This window comes from Xenopus tropicalis, chromosome 4 (genome assembly GCF_000004195.4).
Source record: "Xenopus tropicalis strain Nigerian chromosome 4, UCB_Xtro_10.0, whole genome shotgun sequence".
NCBI classification, from domain to species: domain Eukaryota; kingdom Metazoa; phylum Chordata; class Amphibia; order Anura; family Pipidae; genus Xenopus; species Xenopus tropicalis.
Genome location: NC_030680.2, coordinates 100,531,638 through 100,558,185, shown reverse-complemented (window position 1 = coordinate 100,558,185; position 26,548 = coordinate 100,531,638). Strand labels below are relative to the sequence as shown.

General features: G+C 38.7%; 1 protein-coding gene across 6 annotated transcripts in view; it reads left to right on the top strand.

Annotated features, from left to right (window-relative positions):
• cacna1e (calcium channel, voltage-dependent, R type, alpha 1E subunit) overlaps positions 1–26,548 on the top strand; it is a 362,844-nt gene that overhangs the window by 173,137 nt on the left and 163,159 nt on the right. For 5 of the 6 annotated variants that reach the window (XM_031900980.1, XM_031900983.1, XM_018093597.2 and 2 more), the window contains exon 3: positions 5,973–6,239. In XM_031900980.1, coding sequence (XP_031756840.1) covers positions 5,973–6,239 — 267 coding nt within the window. Of the gene's footprint in view, positions 1–5,066; positions 5,211–5,972; positions 6,240–26,548 lie in introns of those variants that run through there. The other variant, XM_031900982.1, reaches the window with a different exon arrangement.

The following is a 26,548-nucleotide window of genomic DNA, read 5'->3' as shown; positions in this document are numbered from 1 at the left end:
TCCACCCAATTGTTCTTGAAGCTTCCCTATGTGCCTGCATAAGTAGCCATTGGGTCTGCCTGGGTGCAGGCACACGGAAAGGTTTAGGCATATGTTAGAAGAAATCCAATCTGTGTGCCAGCACGTGGTTTGAAGCAGTGGCTCCAGATATAGGCACATTTAAAAGCTAAAGGGTGAAGACACACTGAGTTACTAAATGCCAGAAAATACCCTGCTATAGACAATACTGAGAATGCGTTTGCTAAAACACATGTAGAGATAATTACCAGTAAACCATCAGCATTATCTATTTTAGTAGCTACGACAAGTAGCTGCTACTAGTAGCTCTGTGTGTCTTCACCCTTAAGGAACATAGGGGCAGGTTATCACCTTGTGTTTACCTGAAGGCTAAGAACCACCTATGTGTGGCTTTAGTCTAAGGGCAGTGGCACGCGGGGAGATTATCTTCGTTATCGCAGGCGACTAATCTCCCTGCAATGCCATCCTACAAATGTAATCAAATTATATGAACTCCATGAACTCTATGAAATGTAGATACATTCCAATCGGACAGTCATTTCTGTCCTGTCTTCAAAGCTGCATTTGAAAAAGAATATTGAATCAAATGTGACTGTAAACAGACCATGTTGCTTGGCTGACATGCTATTCATTTCTGTTTTACAGGACTTGTTGGAGAGACAGTGCCAAATTAACAATGTTAGCCCAGTAGCTTAGCTTTTACTATTCATTACGCAAAATGCTTACTGGAGTCATGCATCACTATGGATATTTTCAATACCACAAGAGAACTCTATTGTGAGATATTGTGTAGCTGCACTTCAGTTAGCATACTGCATTAGTTAACCTATTTATGCACAAGTAAGGTCTGTAATGGGCAGCTCTGCATTGCAGCTCAGCCCCCTGTGGTGCCAATTTTAACGATGTCACATCCCTGCTCTTGATAAATGTGAACTATGTTTAGCACATGAGAGAGAAAAGACTACATGATAAATGACTGGTTTGTCTTCATAGCCAAATAAAAGCTTTAATTGACAGATCTGCATGCAAGAGCCTCACAAATTATATTTCTTCTAAAAGATCCTACTGTGAAAACATAATTTAATCCACTCTGTCAGCTGAGGGGTTAAGGAAATAAGAGTGAATCATTTATCACTAACAAAGGATTTGCTTGCAAGGAGGGGGTCTACTGATATGTAGTGGGGGTTAGAGACTGACAGGGTACTCCATGTTAGCTAGCCCTTGTAATTAACCACTGGAGACTGTAACACACTGTAGGTTTTACATCTGTAAGTAAAACTAAGCCTTCACTGCTGTTGAAAATTGTAGTTGTCAGGGTCGGGACCTTCCTGGCATAGGCTTTAGAGGTGACTATTATGCAGCTGTTCTTTTTGAAGCATTAATTCCACACAGGGCTGGAGTTAGAAAACAGAGCCTCTCATACCACTTTACCTTGGGCCCTATCTTGTGGTGAGGGGAGAAATTTAATTAATCAAGAATATGAAACCTAAAACTCTCCTTTTTTCATTGAACTATAATTCCCAGAATCCCCTTGAAATAAAGCCTTCTGCCAGTATTGCTTCAGCAAATGAGCAGTTTTCCTTTAAGAACATGTGGTACATGTTAAACATCCTAACAAGTCTCTGGCCACAATCCCTGTTTAGCAAAGTACTTTTAACCATTCCTATGTAAAGCTGCCATTCCAAGACTTCCAAAACAGCTTTCACAATCTAAGGAAAGTTGGAATTTGTAGCTCTAAAGCAGATGCAGGTTACTGACATTATCTTAAATTAAAAGACCCTGTTAATTGATGGCTTAGCTATTTAATATGCCTTTAACTACTGCTGCTTTTGAGTTGCCTTGAAGAGGAGGTTATTCTTTTTACAGTCTTTTATGTGTTTCCATTATTTGGTAGCAATATAGCTGCCTTGCCTTATCAGACTTATGCTTGTCTATTTTACAGTGCAGCACTTCTCTTCCAGGGCAAGCGCTATTGTGGATGTGCCCTTTCATTACTGGGGCCTTGAAAAATAAATATTTAATACAATTTGATGTTACCTAGGTGTCCCCAAATGTACTACATGTACTTGGGATAGGAATTCTGATGGTTGCCCTGCTGCTTGTTGGGAGGGATAATCTCAGACACCTTAGACATAAAAGAGAATTCACCAGAAGATGTACAACAGAGGACAATAATGTACTTCTAATGGAAAATGTAATTTGCCCAGTTAATGACTTTCAGGTCATAATTACAATGCAAGAGTTGAAAAAAAGTACTCAGTGTTTGCAGCTCTGTCCCCTAGAAACAACCATTGTAACCCCCAAACCAGAAACACCTAACGGGGTGTGGGGGGTTCATTAACTAGTCAGAGCAGGGATCCTTTCATTGGTGGACAGGTATAGCATGCAATCCACTCTCCTCTTTCTTTTTTTCTTTTTTTTTCTTTTTCATGTATCTCCTGTGTCTCTCCCTGCTGCCTTTCTCCTTTTTTCCCCCTTGTGCCATTCTATTCTCATTCTCTCCTCTTTTACTTATATACTGTCTTCTTCTTGTTACTAGTTCTAACTCTATTCTCTATTCCTATCTACCATATGCCATTCCCTACTCCTTTTCCAGTAAATGATTCTGAATTTTTTTCCCATGTGACCCCTCCTACATATTTAAATTAGTCTGAAAAACAGATCCAAGGTCCATCAAAAGATTTCCAATGCCTATACACACACACACATACTGTATATATAAGAATACTGACCAATCTATGCACTCACATATATAAACTATATATGCAAATACCTATACTAAACTACTTGTATATCTTAAGATCCCAACAGCCTTGGATATTATGCTGGTTCAAGAAATCATCCAAGCCCCTCTTTAAGGCACTATTATAATGTGCCATTATTAATGAGCACATTTTTTCACCAGGCATGGAGCTGCGAATTTGTGCTTATCGCCATTGGTGAATTGTTTCACAAAACTTCATTGAAATTTCAGCATGAAAAAATTCACTGTGGATCAAAAAATGACGCAGACATTGCAAATTGGGCACGGTCAAGTCTAAATGGGCGTGGTCACAGCAAAATAGGCGCACCAATTTGCTAATTTTTCAGGCAAAATGGGACAGATTTGCTCATCGCTACCTGCCATCACATCACCAGGGCATTCCACAGCCTCACTGCCTATACTGTGAAGAACTACCTACTCTGCTCCAAATAAAAAGGAAGTTCCTCAAGTGGTGGCCTCTTGTTCTTTTCTTATAAAAAGATCCCCTGGTATCTGTCAATGCCCTCTAATCCTCTAAGAGTAATTAAGTGCAATGTTCCCTCTAAGCTGCGCACACATATTTTCAGAGCAGCACACACAAGAAATTGGGGTGCACAAAAGGAATTTGCATTAACACACATAAGTTTGCACTGTGCACACCAATTTTTCAAAATTGCACACATGGTTTTAAAAAGTGTGTACTCTGCACTCCCTCCAGCTCATTAATATCCTTCTTACTGACTGGAGCCCAAACTACCAGTTGTTTACTATTACCAGGCCTTCGGCTTAACAGTTCTCTGTCTATGACGTCTATTGTTTCCATCTCTCAGTCTATGATATTATAGGCTCTCTTAATAGTGACTTCATAATGTCAAAAGCTTCAATGCACTGACAGCTTCTGTTGTGATGATTTGATTATGGTGCATTGTGTGTCCCTCTCATCAGATTGGGTTGGGGTGACTCTTACCTCTGTTCCTTTTTTTATGTTGAATATTACTCAAGGCTTATTTCATTCATTGGTGCAAAATTAACAGGGTGGAGCCTAACTTATCAAATCAGTTTGGCTAATGAATAATAGTTGTTACATAACATAGTAGATGAGGATGGAAAAATCCACACATCCATCCAATTTAACCAATTTGTCCAAATAAATCCCGCCTAACTGCTAGCTGACTCGAAGACAAAAAAAAATGAAGAAGAAAAAAAAGCCCATTAGAAGCCTCTCCAATTTGTCTCAGTGGTAATAATGTAGTTATCTAGAAGACAGGTCTGGCCTTAGGGCTGATGGCACCCTGTGTGAATTTTTTAAGGCAATCTGATATGATTTATGAATAATATCTTTCTGATCAGTGCATACTGGAAGTCTCCATTTATATTTATATCAGGATATTTAATTGTTTCATATAAGCTGTACAGTTTGGCATACAAACTGCTATCTGGTTACTAGAGTCATTGACCCTATTAACAAGGTAATAGGGTCAGTAACCAGAATATATTGGAACTTGAATAGTACAGAGCCTGCATTGAAATATAAAGATAATAATAACTGATAATAATTTGCTTTATAAATTCCAGGATAAAGGCAAAAAAGTAAATATGTACATTGGTGCACACAAAGGCTATTATAATGTCAATATAATTATATAAAGCCTTTGCAGTCCTTCTAAACATTGAAATGGTTCACATTAGACCAGCATTTAGTGGGGGGGGGGGGGGGATATTAAAAATGTAGCAGCCAAAATGATCTGAACTTGTGTCAGTGTCTTTAATGTCCTAGAACCCATTAGGTTCCCACCACCCTACTAGAAATATGTAGCACCAGAATCTAATTTAGGGGTAATAAGGGTATCAAGCATTGGGCAGAGCACAAGTCTTTAATAAGATGAACAAATAATTATGATTCATTTAGTGAGTGTAACATTCCTGCAAGGGAACATATGATATTGCATCAATCCCACAGCTGAAATCTATGTGAGATTTAACACATTGCTGCTCATATCCATTTGGCACAGTAAAGCTCTGTAAGGAGCCATGATACATCAAAACAGAAGATTCCTGACTCTCAGATATGCCTTGTAATTAAATGTATAGCTGTACAGTCTTCCAGGTCTGAGTGTCAAAACATGTTGAACATACAAATGAGTGTAAGTGTTAATATGCCCAGCCCTGCACCCTCTCATTCCTGCACCTCCTCGCTGTGATCTGGCAGATTCTTCTCATGGGGAGGTAATAAGGGGATCGCAGGAGGGAGGAGGGGGAGCACATTAGACTGTGTGAGTCCCTCAGTTAGTGAGATGAAAGAGAAGAGGGGAGGGCTGGGCACATGCACTCTACTAGTCTCCAGGAGGGAGTGAGGCGCATTTTGGCACCACTACAGCTGCATGTTAGCGCCGGCAGGAGCCGGGGAGCAGATCGGCACAGGAGTGCAGCTTCAACCCGGCTATAGGATGTATGTAGGCATTACTGCCGCTGTTTTATGTTTTTACTATTATTGTGTTGCTCCAGTAGTTGCCTTACCCTATATGCTTTAATGATGCCTGTTTTACTCACCCGAGGCTCAGAGGCACAGGGTAGCGACGGCCAGGGTTCAGCACAGGGACGATTTGCCGCTACCTAGTGCGTCTGATCGCAGTGTGTTGCTTGTGCTTTTGTGCTGCTGGGAATATCAGTGGCAGGAAGTTCACTCAGGGGTAGGGAAGGGCTGCAGTGCTACCTGTTCCACCCGGACTGCCTGCCCACTGTCGTGGGAATGTGGGAAGCTTTAAGTGACTGAGGCTTTGTTGCTGCTTGCAGATTGCGTGTTTTTTTTTTCTTTCTTCCCTTGAGGTTGGGGGGGGGGGGGTTGTATTTTCCAAATGGATGGGATCGTGCTCTTCCCAAGTTGGATTCCATTAGGCGCTCTCGGTGTCTGCGCTTTTCCCTCAGACGCAGTTTCTATGCGCACAGACATGTTCTCGCTGCAGATTGCCAATTAATTAATGAGGCTGTTTGGCTATCAGTGGTGGATTCTGGTTTTCTTCTTTGCAGAATGGAAATAGTGGCTATTGTTCATTCTGTGTTTATCCTGGCTTTTTTTTTGCGCTGAGATCATTTGGCAGATTCGGGGATTAAAGGGCAAGTGGCGGCGGGGCCATTGGTTTGCAGTAGGTCCCAGTGACTCCCCACCTTGGGGCCACGCTTTACACCTTGTCTCTCTCTCGTTAACTTGCAGGATGGCTCGTTTCGGAGAGGCTGTGACTGGCAGGTTGAGCTCCGCAGATGGGGGCTCAGAGAGGAGCAAGACCCTACAAGGTTCCCCAGCTGCACCTGTTGGGACCCAAGCAGCTTTCAAGCAATCCAAAGCCCAGAGGGCAAGGACCATGGCTTTATACAACCCCATCCCTGTCCGACAGAACTGCTTCACCGTGAACAGGTCTCTCTTCATTTTCGGAGAAGATAATATTATCAGGAAATACGCCAAGAAGCTCATTGATTGGCCATATCCTTTTTTTTACTCACTGGGAAGCTCTGCTATTCCATGGGATGTGCACCCTTGTGTCAGGCACAGGTTAGTCTCCTCATAACCTTCACTTAGTGGCAGTGTGACTCCAAGCTGTGCATCTAGTGCAGGTAAGATTTTGCTTACATAGCAAAAGCAATGTTGGAGGAATGAAAACATATTTCCAAACACTCACCATATGTTTGTACTATTAAAACAACTAATATATTCCTGATGGCAATTCCAATAATACAGTCCTTTTTTACATGCAATAAACTAGATTGTTTTAAACCAGGTTGTTGGTAGAAGCATCTCTGACAATGAATTGGCCAAGTCAGGTATCACCAGCCTCTAACCCCCCCCCCCCCCTGTTGCTCAACTTCACCTAAGGAAAGTGCTGCCCTTATTGCACCGGAGCTGAGAAAGTGCCCCCCCCCCCCCCCCTTTCCTATCGCACTGATTCATTATTAAAGGCATGGTGAGCACATGTAGCCTTTCCCACACAATACAATCCTCTTCTTAGCACAGTGATGTCACGTAGACACGTTTTCCATGGAATAATGCTTGAGACAGATAGACACTGCCCAATAAAAGAATGGGGATACATGGAGAGAAGTATTTCTATGTAGAATTTAGAAAGAGAAAAGGAAATAGCGTTTCGGTAGTTAGGAATATGGAGAATCTTATGTAAGGAAAACGCCCCCCACTTTCAGTTTCAGCACCACAGACAGCTCCTACTGAGCGACACATTGTGCAAGCGCTGCCCTGGTGATGCCGATACGCTGCAATTTAGCAGAATTCAGCTCTGGGGGATGAGAAGGCAGCACACACTAACTATTGTTTTACACTTTGATATCTGCAATTGTCAAGAGATTCCAACTAGAGCCATTAACGTTATTTTTAATTTCTGATCCAAAAACATGTTACCTTTTATTCCGTACAGCAGACGATGCCCATGGTGATCACATAGAGAACCATATTTCTTAGCACTTTCCCAGAGCAGAAAACTGTAACATACTTGGGCTCACACCTTTGCTACACTCTGACTGTGAGTCACATGGAATGCCCAACAGATGGTGTATATATTCAATGCTGTTGTTTTTGGTTTACCATTTTATGTGTTTTGCTGTTTGCTTAGCTCTAAAGTGAAACCAAATATATTTTTTTATAATGCTTTTGATGAAAATGCATACAATGCTACCAACTGGTGTGATAGGCCTGTACACGAAGGCCAGAAATCCTGTCACTAATGTGTATGTGTGTGCATATGAACAGATGGATTCACAGTTATTCCATTTCCCTCTGTGAATATCCCAAGATAATGCAGATAATTACATTATCTACATACGTTACTGTTCTTTCTTGGAGAAGCTAACAAGATAACTTGATTTAACTTACTGTGAAAAATAGGATAAATGGGATAACTCAGGATCATGGTGTTTGTATGACTGTGTGCATGTAGCAGGCTGTTTATATGTATGTATGTTTGTATATATATATATATATATATATATATATATATAACCAACATTGAAGGTAGAACTAACTTTTGGACTACAGTTCAAGGTGGACTACAACTACCTCACATGTAATTTAAAATATAGACTTTAGTCTTCATCCTTCTGTACTGCTGCTGTCCAGACAAATGTTTATAAGAGGACCAAAAAACATAGACTGTAATTAAACATTAATTATTGGGTTTGTGCCATTTGACTAATGTTTAAAATATAAAAAATGATTGAAAATCGGTGATAAATTGGGCTATGTTGCTGGGCGCAACCATAGCCGTGAGTGTTTTAGCTCACCCTCATCCACTTATTTCTGTGGCATTAGGCAGGTAGTGGAGCATTTGTCCAGTAAAAGAACCCAATGTCTTGGTAAAGTCTAGATGAATGCACTTTCAGCAAGGTTATCTTATTTCATTATCGACAAAAAGCTGCTATGTAAATTATATGTTAGAAGTTTTGAGAATTTTATAGAAAATAGTGTTTGTGTTTGATGTTAGGCCTCAGATTTTGTATAGGTAATTTGCCTCTAACATGACATTTATATATTGGATATTTACAGTTAACCTGTATGTGAAAGAATACCAAAACATTAGAATCCTGACTATTCTCAGAGGTCCAATTAAGCAGGAGCTAAAAGACTGCAGGGTAAACAGTCATGTCTTTTTTTTAAGAGTTCCTGACACTTTCCAGATTTTTATAAACATCAATATCCCTGTAATATGCTTTCTGAAATTAAATTCATGTGCAAAAAGGAACTTTCCACTCACAGTCACCTTGTTACTTACCTACTCTTTAGCATTGCTGCTGCGGCAGTATCATAGGGCATGGGCATAGTTCTGATGCTGCAGCTCCAGACCTTGAGGTCTTTGTCTCACCCACAGGCCTGACATCAGTGCTGCTGCAGAAGGGTCAGTAGCTGACAGAAGAAAGTTATGGGGGACTGGGTTGTAAGTTTTAGTGCATAAGATTGCTACCAGTACACTTTTTAAAGTGATATTTACCTGTAAAATCCTGAAAAGTGTCAGAACAACTTTTAATTGCAGTTGGTACACATCCTTTTGTATAATAAACACATCACAGTATAACTGACCTTGGATGATAGATGGATGATAGATAGTGATGGCATGTGTAGTTTGGAAATGCTAGTCACACCACAAACTAAGCATTCCTTGGAGGTTTCCTAAAGTGTATGGTTGGTATCACAGCCATGACTTCAGCTATGACTTCAATGATACATTATTACATATTAGCATTGTTATATCTATAATAGTTTTTTTGGGCATCCAAGAGTGGTAATTACAACAGTATATTTTATATTTTGGGGATAAATCTAAAGAAAAAGGAAAAGTGGAATCACTAGGGGTGCCAGTATCTTAGATACCCCCAATAATTCCAGTTTATATTTTTAGGACAACTAAGCACCACAACACCATTTAACTTATCTTTCCTGGCTGTCCGTAGCTATGAGAATAGTGTAATCTGGGGGTGCAGCTTTCTGTTGGTCATTTCTTCGGGCCAGTATAGTTCTTTCCTAAAATGGGCACATGTCCTGCAGAAAAACTTAGCAAGTGGATTCATTGGGGGGTGCCTATCATATTGTCAAATTAACTTTTTCTTGTCTTTGAAAATACAGATAGAGCATGTGACTTGAATTATCCGGTGGCATTGCTTTGTAAAGATTGGGCTGAAGTTTTATAATATTTTGTGTCACATGTCACTGAAAGACACCTGTCATTATGCCTTCCACCCTTATCATAGCACTACTGCTGCTGTTATGTACAAGTCACATGTGACCCATCTTATATTGATGCAATCATCAGCTGCACTTTTGCTTTATCTCTGTTTGTAATTAAAACCTGAACCAACTCTAGTTATACATTTGTCCAGTCATATGTCCATTTGAGTAAGATCTGGAGACCTACAGGTTAAAAGTGTTGCCCGTAGATATTTTTTTATAGCCCCAGCTTAATCAAGGACTCCACTGGTTTTTCCATGGGCTTTATAATATATTTATTGTATTATAATATATCCGCCCACAATTCTATTCTAAAACTTAATGAAATTAAATGTTATTTGGGATTTGAGACATGTGTCCTTCATATATTTAAAAAATAGACCCCCGTGCACAGTTTGGGACTGATCCTTCATTACAACCCAAACACTCTTGCCTCTGGTCTGTATCTGTATCCTAATCCCACTTATATCCTGTAACCTCTATACATGTGACTGTACAGTTGCCGCTCCAAGGTCAGGGAGTTCTTTACCCTTCTAGATGTGCCCCTGTGTTTATACATAAAGAAGGTCAGAGTTGATCACATTTGTAGAGTATAGTTCTGAGGTATAGCATACAAATAAAATGTAGGGTACTTAATTAGAATTAATTCTGGTCTGTATTGGAATCGCATTGAAGAAGTAAATTACAATAGACACTTGATTGCCGTAAGACTGATGTGCCCTACATTTGTAGACTCACACAAACATACACACACACACATGCATGCACAAACAATTTAATATTAATAGAATTGCATAATATAAGAATGAATGAATAATCTGACAGCTAGGCAAACAAACAGTTATTAGCAAGGAGTCATTGTGTGTATGTGTGTTGTGAGGAACTGCTGTTCATTTAAGATCATGTGGCACTATTCACAGCCAATAATATAGCTCTATGTGGGCACTTTTCAGTATCAGTCAGAATATATTTTCTCTAAGAAGCTGCCTCACATTTCATTAAATGTGCTCTTAAATCATATCATTTCTGGCTGGCACCACATTTAGGAGAAGTGTGTAGCTTGCTGATTTTGTGCTTTCTCTTGAAGCAAAGCTACATATTGCAATGGTAAACTTCTGCATCTGTGACTGTTAGGGGGTGGGTTGTTTATATAAATGTGTGAAAAAGAATATAAACTGTATTTAAAATGTGTTGGCCTTGAATAGACAGCTTAAAGTTAAAGTTGATTCCATGACTTTAAAAAAATATATTACTATAAATATCAGCTTGATATACGTACATTACAATAGTGTTTAAATCATGGCTTTCTATACCCCAAGGGGCCAGCAACAGCCTGAGTCTGCTTTCCCTACTGTTATACTTGTGGTATCACAGGTATGCATTCTTTGAAATCTATTTTTTCCTGACTCTCTAGAGGTGGGCAGTTAATATCTCTTCCTCTAATAATCAAGCTTCACAGCTGTTTTAGTTTAAGTGTAGTTTAATATACTATACATGTGGGTAAGGCCATTTTAGCTCTGGCCAATCAAATAATGAGAATTTTTAGAATAAAAAACCTTGTACAGGTATGGGTTTTTTTTTTTTATCTGGAATGCTTGGAACTTGGGGTTTTTCAGATAAGGCTGTTAAAAAACATTTAAATATTAAAATAGCCCAATAGGAATATTGCATGATCAATATTTAAGCAGCATATTTACCATCAAGTACAAGGTACTGTTTTATTATAGAAAAATGGAAATCAGTCAAAAAATAGGAATTATTTGCTTATGGTTAATTGCACAAGGGCTGTTCCAAACACCCGGTCCACCTATCAACGCTTGCAATGTTAATCAATAACGTGGGGCCTGGCAGACCTCCATGCAACAACACTCACTTAGGGATCCACCTGTCAACACTCTGTTTGTGTCAGACATACTTTTCATCAAATAACATTGCAAGTGGTGACAGGCTAATTACTGTAACATAAATGGAGTGTGTTGTTCTTTGTTGTTGTCCAGATGCCTGATTTAAGATCATGCACCACAATAACTAAAACAGCCTATTACAAATAGATAATCACAGTATTTATAAGTATTTATAAAGGTGCATATGTTTGTCTATAAATATATATATATACTTAAAAGTATGGTGAAAAAGAAATAAAGTTTATTTGTTATTCCAATGTTTCGGTCTTCCTTGAGACCTTTGAGATATATATATATAGAATGGATTAGCTTGATAAAGACTTGATAAAGGGCTGGAGTGAAGCCCGAAACGTTGCCTTTGGCACTTAGTAAAGATTCACATTTTTCAAAATAACCGGAGTGCTGCTGTTTTCTTCATTCTTATATATAGAATGGATTAGCAATCCCTGTGTTTAAATGCGTATAGTATAATCACATAACCCATATAGAATAGCAATATTTCAGTATACAGTGGCACCTCTATCAAGCTTTGGTCACATGAAATCAGCTTTTAAAAAGGTAAGACAGGAAGTGACATAGGCATCATGACAAAGCAAACAAGGCCATTCACAATGGTTTATTGTACACCAGTTGCCTAGCAACGTTCCAAAGCCTGCAAAACAAGAAAATATAAAGAACAATAAAAAGAGGGAACCACATAATATAAACAGATTATATTGTTTGTTGAAACCCATTGGGGCCAAAGAACCTAATGAATGAATCCACCATACTCAAACTCACCCCTATTCCTTCACCATATAATTTAAATTAACTTCTGAGGGGCCCATATTAACTTGTAATTTGATGTTACCCTTTCTGAGGGTTAAGATTTTCTTATCTTAAATTCTTATGTAGTTTCCCCTTATGTAGTTTTGAATTCCAATACCTCCAATACATATGTTGACTTATGTAATACCCAATTTCTGTGCATCACTGCAGGTACCTGGTGCCTATGAAATCTGTACAGGAATTTCTCAACTTGCCTTCTTTTTGGTAAATAATTAACCTTGGCCTTATCAAAAACCTTCATGGCATAGTCATGTGACTTTTTATACATTTCTTCTATCTGAGCTTCACATTTAATTAGATTACTCACTAATCTTTATACTGCCAAACTGGTTCACTGGAATATAATTGTTAGTGTGGATAGGGTTAAAAGGGTTAAAAAGCTTACAAAGTGAATATAATTTCTTAATATTTCCTATGCCAACACGGGGTTAACATCACATGTTGCCTTTATGGTTATTGCCTGCTTATTTACTAGCACATTAGCTTTTTTTAAGTGTGACATTTTACTTGTAATCATTAATTTTTTTGCAGCATATGGGGTTGGGCGTATCCATCTGTTGATATGGAAATTGCTTTCCACTTTAAGGTAATAGATGTGACAGTATAGACAATCTATATAAAAAAACAACAATGTTAAGACACATGACTGAAATATAATGATTGCAGATTCTGTTTCAATGTAAAACTGCTATTGTCCTATTTTTAAATATATAGTTCTGAGTTTTGCATTTTGGATGTAGCTATATTTTAAATAACTGTTAAAATACCAGGAAAATAAAGATTCTTCTTTCCCCTTGTTGATGCAACTTAGGTAACATTAACTACAAAGTCTTATTATTTCAGTGAAAAAAACATCATCTAAAAACTAAAGAATTATTTGTTTAAATAGGATTTATTTCAGCTAAAGATGCCCATACTTAGACCAGCATTGAATGTTGACTTGGCCCCCATGTCCAGGGCCCACACATTAGCCTTTTCAATTAATATTTTACTGGGATTGGTCAGATATTAATCTGAACAGCTGGAAAATGTTGCCTCATGATGGCAAAATCAGGCAAAGATCTGCTCATTTGATGAAAATGTCAAATGATTGGGACAGCTTGACTTATACTGTATATATATAATTATATATCTGTCCAGTCCAGTCTATATGTGACATTCTAAGTGAGGAAATAATGAACAAACCATTAGGGCTAAATCATGGGTCCTCCATAACTGGTGCACATTTATATAATACATTAGTTACAGAATAGTTACAGAATTTACTGCACAGTATCTGACACCTACTGTATCTATAGTACTTTGCTGAATAATGGCAGGGTCATTTCTTCATACTTTTACTTTGCCCCGAACAACTTTACTACACTGCTCATATAATTAACCCTACATATCCAATCTGGTCAATCTGTTGTCTGTGAACCCCTTCCACATCTAAAAACAAAGCTTCCTTCACCTCCATGAACTGTCCACAAAGCTCAGCTGTCTTTAATGTTAGAACCTTTCTTCCCCAAATGCCTTGATTTCCATTTGAATCTTTTGTTCTTGTGTGACAGATTAACACATTTTACAACTCCTGTCCCTCTCTTCTCTTTCAGTTGCTTTTTTGACCCCTTGCTCTATTGATTGTACTTGCACTGCTCACTGGTTTGACCCCTATCTAAATGGCATCATTTTTCTCCTCTCTAGTGAAGCACTTGATATTTTTCTTAAAATGACACCTTTTGTATATAATTACTGCCCACTTTTCACATTACTTACAGGTACTAACCAAACAGCTGTCCCTAAGGAGTTCTTTAGTACTCTAAGCCATATGTCTTGTTGTCAGCCCTTGTATCTTTACATGGGCTACAAAATTCCAACCAATAGAAAACATGTATTTTTCTTTCACAATTAGACCTCTCCCTCTCTTGGATCACTGCCTGTTCAATCAATGATATCTATTTATCATTGTATGTCTGTCGGGATGTAGTAAAGCCCCATCCTTTGCTTTTCTTTAATTACTCATTTGACTTTATAGGGCTAATTTATGAAAATAGGTGTTACAATGACCAGGACACTTACCCATAGCAACCAGTAAAAAAATTGCTTTGATTTTCTAACTTGCAGTAAACAGTTTTTTGCTAATTGCTTGCTGTTTTTACAGTGTAACACCTACAGTATATTAGTAAGTGAACCCTCAAGTGTATAAAAATAAATCTACATAATGCAAGAACTATTTTATTCTGTCATATTTATTATAGCACCTACTTAAACAGTAAAAACATAATATCATGTTATATAATAGTGGTGTGCCCATAGTATTGCCACATCATTCATATTACTCTTTTACCCATAGGCTTAAAGCCACCATGAAAATATAATGTAGTCCTTAATGTTAGATATATATAACATTAAGGACTATAAGATATATATAATGCTGGGTGTGTGGAAATATTTTGAAACATTTACCAGTCTCAGCTCTTCATTATCTCAATGAACCCATGCTTCATTCTACATCTTCTTCTACCACTTTCTGAACTCCTTAATGTTGCAGTCCATGGCACAAACTTTAGATTATGCATTCTACTATTCTGTGGTCCAGAAACAGGACAACTGTAGTGTAGAAATAAAACTAGGAAGCACAAGCTTTGTGCATTGCATGCAAGTTTATGTTACATGTTGCTTTATGGGAGATGATAAAACCAGGAAAACAGTGTCTGCGATACTTCATTGGCCAATGGCACAGTATAATCTGCACAGTTGTGGTTCCTGCACTTTCCCAGCAGTCAGGTTTGTGTAAAACCACTTTCATTAAAGGTACCTGCATCAAAATGCACTCCTTGCATTATGGATTGTATAGTTGTGCTCGGCGCTGCTCGGTACTTCCCGCCATCCATTTCCAATTGAGTGTTTTTAAACCTTTTGACGTAGGAGAACCATGGAGTTCCTGCCACCTCCAGACCAGGTTCCACACTCTAATGAAAATGGCAGCTGTAACTATATAACAAGTAACACAAAAGGCCTATTTATTAAAACTGAAATTTCAGCAGTCTGAATTTTATTGCAGACTGCAATAAACATTATCATAAAATTAGGAAAGTGTTTTACTGGACTTACATATCTAATAAAAACTTCTTCTTCAGAAAATGTTCTTAGAGAATTTTTCCCAATTCGTATTTGTGCAATTTTAGTTTTTTTTTCAACCTTGACTAAACTCACAATTTTGAAAAATATATACAGTATGTTTCCTTATTTATTAAAAAAATCTGAAAATGTCTCTTTCCCTTGGATCATTATTTGTTGCATTAATGTGCATCTGAATTCCATCCTTAAAAAGTCTATGGAGCTTTATATCAGTGTAAAGAACAGCCGCTCCAAGGAAAGCTGAATTTGGATGCAATATATTTTTCCTGGGCCTTTTCTGTTTCACTTTTCAACACCAGTAGACAATTTAGTACAGGTTCTGTTTGGTTCCAGCTCTCAGTAAACTAACCCCATTGTGCATATGTATCAATATCAAATCTCTATAGCCCAGATTCTGCAGCTCTGTTAGTCTTTTTTTCTATACAGAGCTAAAACCTTGACAATGGTTCAGGCCAGTTAAACTAGGTTCCCAATTTACTGCTAGGAAACATTCATCCAAATTATTCTAATCCTAGTTTTGAAGGCTTATATTTTGTTCTTTACCATTCAGAAATTTGTTGATGATCATGCGAAATTATCTCTAGTTTTGCTTCTAAGTATCCTTGAACATGAGGGTTTCAGCACTGAACATACATTTCCATTTATGAACTGACTGGTAATCTGCAGTTTCCTTAGCAACCCTAGATATGACTTGTGATTGCTATGATATAGTAATTTGCTTACCTACCTTATATCTCCCAGGATCTCTTTCAAACACTGTAGTTTCATAAACTGCACGTGAACATGGTGTATGTATTACACCTCCAAAATGTTCCTTTCTTTACACTAGGGATGGAAATTTTAGCAATTTTACTCAAAACTGCCAACAAAATCACTGGGCTGAAACTGTCTCAGAGTATGTAATCTTATATTTTCAATAGATACATTTCAGCATGAATAAAGCAGACTCCCAGGGGGCCTATAATGTGTACTGCTGTTATATATTAATATTAAGGGATGACTATAATGTAATTAACCTGCTACCCTGTCCTTACTGCACCTTACTCACACTCTCAGACAGGGCAGGGGGGTGGGGTGTGATTCCTTCTCTCCCCCCGCTGTTCATTTAAAGTTCTTCCACCTCCTCCTTCCCTTTCATTTTCCTCATTTGGGTTTCAGTCTATTAGGCTCTTCTCCCGTGGTTCACTTCTAATTGCTGTCATATACCGACCTCCTGGACCAACCTTACAAACTTTGACAACTTTTCTGTTTGACTTTCCTATTGCCTTTCCTCTGATTCCCTATCCATTGTACTAGGTGACTTTAACATACCTGTCAACAATCCTAATGCCCCTGCTGTCTCTAAACTCGTTTTGTTTACATCCTCCTTTGGGTTATCTCTGTGCTCTGACTCCCCCTCTCACTCCATTGGAAACTCCCTTTATCTTAAGATCTTATATTTACAAAATTCTGTTCTATCTCCAACTTCACTAAATCCCCTTTCCCCCTCTCTGATCACAATCTGCTCACATTTCAACTCTCGCTAACACCCTCTACACCCTCTGCAGTCCCCCCAACATGCACATACCGAGACCTGCAATCCCTAAACACGTCACATCTCTCTTTTTCCTTTGACTCTCTTCACTCTAACACCCTAACCATCGCTTGTCCTGAGCAGGCTACCTCTGTCTAATACAGCACACTCACCACTTAATGCCCTTAATGAACTTGCTCCTGCCAAGACAAAACACATGATGCCCCAACCACTCCAACCTTGGCACATTGCCATTGTCATGTACACTTGAGCGCCGCTGGTGCCAAGCTAAACAAACCTACTTTACTGCACTCATTAACTCCCTCTCTAAAAAACCTGCAGAAAGTTCTCTACATTTAACTCTCTGCTATCCCCTTTCCCACCCCCTCCATGTGCTTCAGTCACTGCTCAAGTTATTGCTGAGCACTTTAAAAACAAAATTAACACCATCAGAACTGTTTCTCTTTCCCCCATCCACCACCGACATTGTTCTAGAAGTATCTGTCACAGTTGACAATTCTACTATTACCCCATCTTCCCAGGCCCGGTGCCTTGGGGTTATCCTTGTGTCTGCCCTGTCCTTCACTCCTCATATCCAGTCACTTATCAAATCATGTCACTTTCACCTAAGAAATATTTCCAAAATACGATCATTCATCACCCAAGATGCTGCAAAAAAATTCTTATTAACTCTCTTATCATATCTCGCCTGGACTACTGTAACTCTATGCTAATTGGCCTTCCCCTTCAGAGACTGTCCCCTCTCCAGTCCATAATGAATACTGCTGCCAGGCTCATACACCTCTCCAACTGCTCCTCCTCTGCCATGCCACTCTGCCAATCCCTGCACTGGCTTCCCCTACCATACAGGATAAAATTCAAACTAATGACTCTCACATTCAAAGCAGTCCATAACTCTGCCCCACCCTACATCTCTGGTTTTATCTCTTGATACCAACCAACTCGCTTGTTATGCTCTTCTACTGACCTACTTCTTAACTCCTCTCTCATTCCCTCCTCACACACTCGCATTCAAGACTTTGCAAGGGCTGCCCCCCTTCTCTGGAATTCTCTCCCTCAGTCTGTCACACTTTCTTCCAGTCTTTCTGTCTTCAAAAGATCTCTAAAAACACATTTATTCAGAGAAGTATACCCTCAATTAGTTTAACATAACCTCAGTGTGCTGCTAAAAGCAATACCCTGTGCCACACCTCTCACATTGCTTAATTCTGATCTTGCCCATTCCCATTGCTTATGTCTCAACCCTTTTTTCCTGTAGATTGTAAGCTCTTGTATCGGTCATAGGTTGCTTTATATGTTACTCTGTATGTCCAATTTATGAAACCCACTTATTGTACAGCGCTGCGGAATATGTTGGCGCTTTATAAATAAATGTCAATAATAATAAAATCTGCTCTTCATACAAAGCATCAGTGGATGTGAGTAGCATTCCTATTCATAGTTTAACCTACTTACAAAAATGATGCCCCAGAAAACATGAAAATAATATGATTCCCGTGGCTTAAGCTTAATGATCAATTACCAGTTTAGAAAACACAGAAACCTCCTTTGTTGCAATGCAAATGTATGTTTGGAAAAGCTACCAACAGAAAGCTTTCCTGCACTTGATTTTTGATTGCAAAAGCTACACCATCCTAAATCTTTTTCTCCACCAATGTGAACTAAGGAAAAAATATCATGTGCACACCCAGCCCTCTGTACTTTATGCTTGGTGCTCAGTGTTCACACTGTTTTTAAAGTATCATTCAAAAGAAAGGCTACTGGCACACAAAGCTTATCTAAGGCAGACTAGTCCCTAACTCTTTATTATGCCAAAACCACACTACCACCATCAGTGTGGCCACGCTGCATAATGACCCTGGATCTGTTTGTGCATCTAATACACAGGATAATAAGCGAGTCCTTTTTAACTTTAAGTCAGTGTCCCACAAATGGGTGCAGTGCAGTACATATATATATTGGGGCAGAAACATAGGTATCCACCCTTCCAGCCCTTACCCAACTGTCTGAGTGGCACACAAGTTAGGGAGAGGCAAAAGCTGCAAACCTGAGTTGGGACATGTCCTTACAGCCTGCCAGATGCCACAATTTGCACCTTGAACAGTAGTCTGTAGTAAATGACCTACGTGGTTTCCAGCCCCACACTGCCAGGCTTTGCATAAGAACTAGAAACTTAAAACAGCTGTCCGACACTGTGATGGATATTGCTAGCAAAAAATAGGAAAGTGAATTAACACTAACAAAGCAGCCTTATGAATTATTTTGAACTTATCTAGTTATATTTTTGGGGATTTAATCTATGTCAAAACCATCTATTCAGGTAAACAGACTCAGGCACGTTATACATTGTATTTCTCATGCAGACCAGCATGTCCACAAACCAGGTCACCGATTATTACAAATACAAAGACATTTTGAATGAGGCACGGTAAAATGTCTAAGACAGAAGCTCTGTAAAAATGGGTGTCTGGAAGATGAAGTGGCTTTAATTAGTAAGCAGCAAAGTAAGGCTGTTAAATATTGTATCTCACGGATGGAAGGTGTAAATATGTGACTTCTCTGGGTGTTTTTAGCTTTGCATGAGGTATCCACTAGAATGTTTAACACTCATGCCCCTGAATATGGTGTGAAAGCAAAGTTGTTCCATAGAGTTAAGTTGCAGAGAGAAGATGTGAAGGCAACTTCCAAACACAAGTACTTAAACTGCTGAAGAGAGAAAAGCTTGCATATCATTTGCATATTTTTGCATGTACCTCACAGCAGCTTTTTTTTCTTTAATAATAACAGTGGCATTATCTCACAGTATAAAAATGTCTAAACAGCTTGATTATTCTGTATGATTTAAATGAAAGAAAAAAACAAGTACCTCAACTTGAAGAGCAGGTGTTATATTTTTTTGTGAGTGCCTGTCCCCCTTCATTGGGTGCCCGCATGTTTGGGACCCTTTGGTTTTGTCTGTATAGCAGTGCAGTTAGGTGTAAGAGCCTGAGGTACAGAGCAGTTTGACAGCTCTGCAGAAAGGTGCACAGTTTCCCACAAACTTTAATACTGTCAATACTGTAGATATTCATTTATAAGTCCTATCAATAAAGATTTCACATTCTGAGATTTATGGCAAGAGGGTGCATTCACAGTTTGCAAACACAATTTGCAGCGCAAGCAGGCAATTCTCTTGGTGGAATAGGGTAGGGTTTAGTTCACCTTTACCGTTAGCAGAGAAAACAAACAATCTTTCCCACGACCAATGGTCAAGGGACAGATTGTAACTGTAATGTTTATGGCCACCTTAAATTCATCTGTACACTTATGGTAACATGAAATAAAGTCTTAAAAAGAGCCAGGGTAGATAATTATCTCCCTCATGACATGGGGTTAGTTCACATCTCTGCATTAAGTAATGGTAGTAGTTAGAAGGAATATCAGAAATACATAAAATGATGCTATTAAGAACATGAAAAATGAATTCTTACCTGAACTCTCAGCTTAATCAGAACTTAGTCTCAAAGTGAAGCAAGTTTAGAGTAGTAAAAGTAAGCAAGCATTGTATTCATCTTATCACTGCTCTTTGTTCTTGCCTGGGTTTCCTCCCACATGCGAAAAACATACAGGAAGGTTCCTGGAAGGCTTCTGATAAAAGTGATTGATATGTGATAGGGACCTCAGATTGCAAACTTGACTGGGGCAGGGGCTGAGGTGAGTGAGGTATCATATATCTAAAGTAATATCCAAAGAAGACAGAAAGGTATATTCAGGAAAGCACTTTTCAGCAGATCGCACTGCTGTGGCAGGGAGGAACATGCAATAGCAATAGAAGAGAGCTAACAATAAATTACAGAAGATAAATACCTTTAAGACTTTAGCAGTGTTGGACTTTGGTGCCCAGGACCCACTGAGGCTGCCACCTGAGGGGCCTCCCACCCCAGTCGCAAACTCTCCCTCCGCTTGTTAAACCTGCTGCCTTCAACCCCCTGTGTGCACACCATACCTTTTACTACTTCCTTGCGCCTGTGATTGTGGGTGGGAGTGGAGCGCCCAAAGAGCAGGGAACAGGCCTGGGTCTGCAATTCCCTCCAGACTTTTTCCCGGTGTCTCGCTGGCCCAGTCTGACCTTAAACTTTAGTAGAGGTGCTATGCCCTAATAGAGTAAAGGAATTTAAATTACTTAGTACAGATAAATGGGGATTAAAGAAAAGTCTGTAATAGTATATAAGATCTGGTAAATTAAAAAAAATATGTCAATAAAACATTTAAATAGTTAGATTTTTATTTACATTCTCTGTTTCTTTGTTCGATCTACTTCTCTTATCAATGGCTGCTGTTTGTAAGAAGAGCTCTAGTGCTTGCCTTTTAATTGCAAATGCTCAAATAATTTATTCATTATAGTAATGGTTGTTTTTAGATTCTAGACAATGTGCACTGTGGTACATTTTGGAAACTAGTACAAGCATCCCATCTGTCCATTTCTGTAGAGGCAGATTTACTGCTCAGGGAAGAGAGAAGTCCATTGCCTGTGCATGGTGTCATTGCCTGCTGATTGGCAGGAAATATGGAATCCTTGCCATTTTCTGGGAAGAAATCAAGAATCCAATAGGTAGCAAGAAGCAAACCTGTGTTATCAGTCTGCTCTTCTTACAAGGAAAGATAATTGGCCTGTGAATATATGGATGCGTGTGTGGGTGTAAGTGAGAAAATAAGTCATTCTCTATGATGAGTTTCAGATATGTTTTCTTTGTGCTTTAAAGTCTGTATTACTGTATTTATATGGTATTCAATGATTTGTTATACATTGCCTCTTGTTTACATGCATGCTTTTGCTCCTTTTCTATAAATTAGTCATTTTACCTGATTGTTTTCTACAACAGTACTGGATAAGTGTAACCACACTCATATAAATATCCCTCCTTGCACCCCTCTAGCCATATAATAACTATTCCTGCACAAATACAGTCACATGTAGAGTTGCACCAAAGCCAGCATTCAGTACCCAGTGTTTTTTTGCAGGATTCCCAATTAACTGAATCCTTAGGGTTCCGGTTCAGTTCAGCTAAACACTTGAGGCCATGTAACTTTATAGCTTTGGGCAGCTGAACAGGACAATTTGTTTTTTACAGATGATGTTTTTTTAATTTATTCTAAATTTGAATTTTGCTTGGGTCTGATATTTGGCCAAATCAGCACTCTCCTGCTTTATCCTGACGTGCCGGATGTGGTCCTCCAAAGGGTTTTTATGGCCCCCAGTCTGCTCAAAGGCTCCAGAGACTTCATTGTATGACATCATTATTTTAATACAACCCGGACCTCAAGCACAAGAAATAATTGGCCCCACTACATGTAAGAAGTTACAGGCAACTGTGCCAAGTTATTTTTGGTGGCTATTTAGTGCACCAAAACAACAAACAAGTTGCATGTTTTATTGTTCTTATTTTGATTAGATGCAGTATATGCAGGAGTTGCCAAGAGTTTAATTACATGAGGCCTGACTAGTAGGGAAACCTGTGAGGAAAGCATTTGACAGTGGTGTCAATAGAGAATATTGTACTCCGCTTATTGGTTAGTAACGTTTAAAAGCCAGTTTTCTTAACTTTGACTAAGAGACAGGGAATTGTTTTTTATTCTATTTTTGTCTTTGGTCAGGGAAATTGCTTGAATGAACTTGGGCAGGGCCAGATTTACTTAAAGGCCACTAAATAAGTATAAATAAGTTACCAATTTGTATTATTGTTAACCCCAAAACTTTCCAGCCCTCAGATATAGGTTTATAGACATAATGAAAGGTACATTCCAAACTTTGGAATCAATAGGCCTCAACCAGTGTTGGCTTCCCAGAAAGTTAGCTTCATTATGTGTCTTTTTGGGGTCCAGGGAGATAGAGCTGCTGTATTTCTTTATAGTAGTTTCTGTAGCAAAGTATCTTGGAGTCACATAAGTGTGTTTTACACAATCAGACAAGATTTTGCCATAGCTTTTAATTTGTTTTGACAGTTGTCACATGGGGAGATTAGTCAGCAATTATAAAATGCAGTATTTCTCTCTAAGAGTAGCAACAAAACAAGCAAGATAATGTAATAAATGTTGCAAAGTGTAAACCATACCTAGTAACCCATAGCAACCAAATAGAATTTGCTTGTTATCCGTTTGAAAAAATGTATGGTTGCTAAGAGCATATTTAAAGCATTATGAAAGAGAAATGTTCACTTTGAATAGAATTACCTGAATAAAGCTGAAATATCAGCAGCTTTTGCTGCCCCTGGTAACCTGTGAGGCGCTGCCGCCTGTAGCATGTTGCCTCATGGCGGAGCCCCCCTGATTAGCTTGATCAAAGGTAATTGCAGATTGGTTGCTATGTGTTCCTACATCAAGGCATTTTGGCTTTGACATCAGCAGTCCACATCAGCAAACCAATAGGCACCCTAACAATAGCAGTGACTAGGGTGTTAAGTCCACAATCAAGCTGAACTAAAGGTGACAGAGATCTTTGCAGTGTGACGTCAATTTGGTTTGTGTTTTCATTTTTGTGTAAAATCCATTGATATTTCATATAATTCTCTGCCCTGGCAAGGAAGCTTTTGCAGAAACAAACTGTCCTCGTGAGGATTTGTATGCTTTTGTTTGTGTGCAGGTGCAACGCTTGTCTCCGCTTTTTCTCAGTGTTTTCACCTGCTCTTTAACGGCACAGATGCTGCGCTGAGTGACACAACGTCAGCAGTCTGTTAATCTGGGCCAGATTGTGAGCGGAGTGCTGTTCCCTTAGCACGCTGTGGAGGAGGTTTAGGCAAGAAACTCATTAGACAAGTCACATTTGCCTCCTGTCCTCATACTGTATAAATTGTTCATATTATAATCAATTTATGTCACCTACAGTGCTCTGCCAGGTTTGATACAGGTATGGAATGCATTATCCGGAAACCCATTATCCAGAAAACTCTGAGTTATGGGAAGGCCATCTCTCATAGACTCCATTTTAATCAAATAATTCAAATTAAAAAAAAAAACCCTTTCTCTATAATATAACAATACCTTTCCATTTACTTAATTGTAAGACATAATTAAATCCTTATTGGAGGCAAAACAATCCTATTGGGTTCAATTAATGTTTAAATAATTTTTAGTAGACTTAAGGTATGGTGATCCAAATTACAAAAATACCCCTTATCCAGAAACCCCCAATCTTGAGAATTCTGGATAACAGGCCCTATACCTGTATAATCTTAAATGGACCTTGGAGGGTCACTTATCAAATATTTTAAGGGACCAGTAATGATCACCTACACATATACATGAGATATACATCTAGAATGCTTGGCTCTTAGGATATTCTTATAAGTTATCTTTTTATAAAATAGCATGTCTATGAATTTGGGGGTGCTCAATTAAAATTTAATGATTAGGTGTGAGAGGATTGAGATGAAACTCCTCCTTCCGCCACCATTGGATGGTGGGACACTCGCCCAAATCCCAAATTAGGTTGTTTACTTTGGAATCAGACAGCTCACCATTTCCAGCTACAACTGATAATGGAACAATGATATGAATAAGAGGTTACCAACACCTGTATTCCTATAACTATGTGTTCCCACTGTGCAGGAGCATCAGGAGGCCAGAACTTGACAAAGCGCTGAGAAATATGTTGCTTGTTTAGTAGATGATGAAATATATTCATTTTATTCCCTGAGGAAATTCCGTTTCCAGTCGTAATTTTTGTTGGCGACAAAAACCCTGTGAATCACATTTCACCGTGAAGTTGCATCGTAAATTGCTGTTTTTATGTGGAGACGTATAATAAGTATTTCATACATTGTAATGACTCTATTCACCAAGATATACAGTCGTAACTGATTAATGACAGACCCTTTCCCCTTAATCAAACATAGAACAGGCTTTATAGCAACTGCTGTCTTTTTTTCTGAAGCAGATATAGGCTCCTCATTAAGGCTGAATGGATGTGCGCCTGATTTCCATTCTGGCCCACAGCCTGAATTTATCAAATAGTGTAATTTAATTTCAAGTAGGGCCAGACATTTACTCTTGTGTAATTGGCTCATATTTGTCCTGAATTAATTTCATTATTTGTAATTTTAGATAAAGAGGTTCGCCACGTGACAAATACATTTCACTTTACACGTTAGTTGCATTGTTTGATATAAAGTTTTTTTCATCTCTTTAGTTTATTAGGTCCTAGTCAGGACCATATTTATATATAGGTACCTGAGGGCCTGTGCTACGGCAGCAGCCTTAGTAGGCCCTCGGGTGACTTTATAATCAATAAAGTTTAACAAAGGAAATAAAAAAAACCTTCCCAGCCTAAGCCAGATCTACTGGTGAAAGTCTGGCAGGGGTGCTTGGGGGTGAGGGGTCTGGAGCAAATACCCCCTAGGTGTGCCATCACTCATACTGGAAATTAATAATTCTCAAAGTAGTTATTCATAGGGCTGGAACTAGGGGTAGGACTTGTGCTTCTTTCACTTCTATATAGTTGTGTTCAGCCCTTCTGCCTTCCTCCTGCCTTCTGTTTCGAATCGAGCGCTGGTGCACCTATTTACACAGGGGAACTCTTGAGCTACCACGACCCCTGGACCAGGCTGTAGCTCCAAGGTTCTCTCTGTGGCCCGTGTTAATAGGCACAGCACAGATGTGGCCAATCTATTCTTACAGAACCCTTGGCATTATACCAAAACAGGGATTTGAGCAGCATTAGTGGGCATGGAGCTTGGGAAAGAGATGATTCTCTCTGCTTCCTAGTGTAAGTTCTGCCTCTGATCAGCTAATTTTGGTCAATTTTGGTCTTCCAGAAGGGTTGCAATATTGAATTCTTTAAAGTTTATCAGTTTGTGACTTATTAAAAGGCGAACTCATTGTAAAGTCAGAATTTTTTGTAGGGGCAGAAGGCCCAGAAGTTGCTTTGGCCCTAGGGTTATGTTGAGTCCTGACTGATTTGATTAAATGTCACTATATGTTTGCAATGCTGATAATCTACAAAAGATTTGGGGATCACAAAGAGAGCATTTACCACTGTTTTTTAGTCTCCTTCCAAAATACAATTCAGGTTGTTGGAAGAATGTAAATTTGAGCCCTCTAAATTGAAGTCACTTACCTGAAAGGCTAGAAAGGGTGAGCACACATGAAACCTTTATGTTTTAAACTTGTTTTACATACTTATATTATAATTGGACTTTTTAATTTTTATGGGAAAAGTAGATGCTGTTGGCTGTTGGTTACTTTGTTGTTCATTTGCTTATTGAACTTTGTAAATGAAATGCAGGCAAAGGAAACTGAAAAAGTAGATTTGTAAATGTCTGTTATGAAAATGGTTTCTGTCGAAATGAACATTGTGCACTGTGATTGGTGCTTTGAAAGAATTAGCTATGTGCTTCTGGTCCTGAAACAATATTCTTTCAGTTGCCAAGACCCTGCTGCCTACGCAGAAATTGAATACTAAGAGTAAAATGGGTTTGATATGCTTCTTAAAATCTACAGAGAATATATTATTACATTTGATTCCAAGGACATACTTTAGTACTTTGCATTAACTGTAAAAAAAGCCTGTTGGCCCTCAATGGTCTGCATGATTCTGATAATGCTCTTATGATGGGATATACAATTAAGGGTCAATGAAAAAACTTTGGGTCAGCTTCAAATCAGTGAACAAAAAAGTATTTAAGAAAAATGTTATGGTTTAT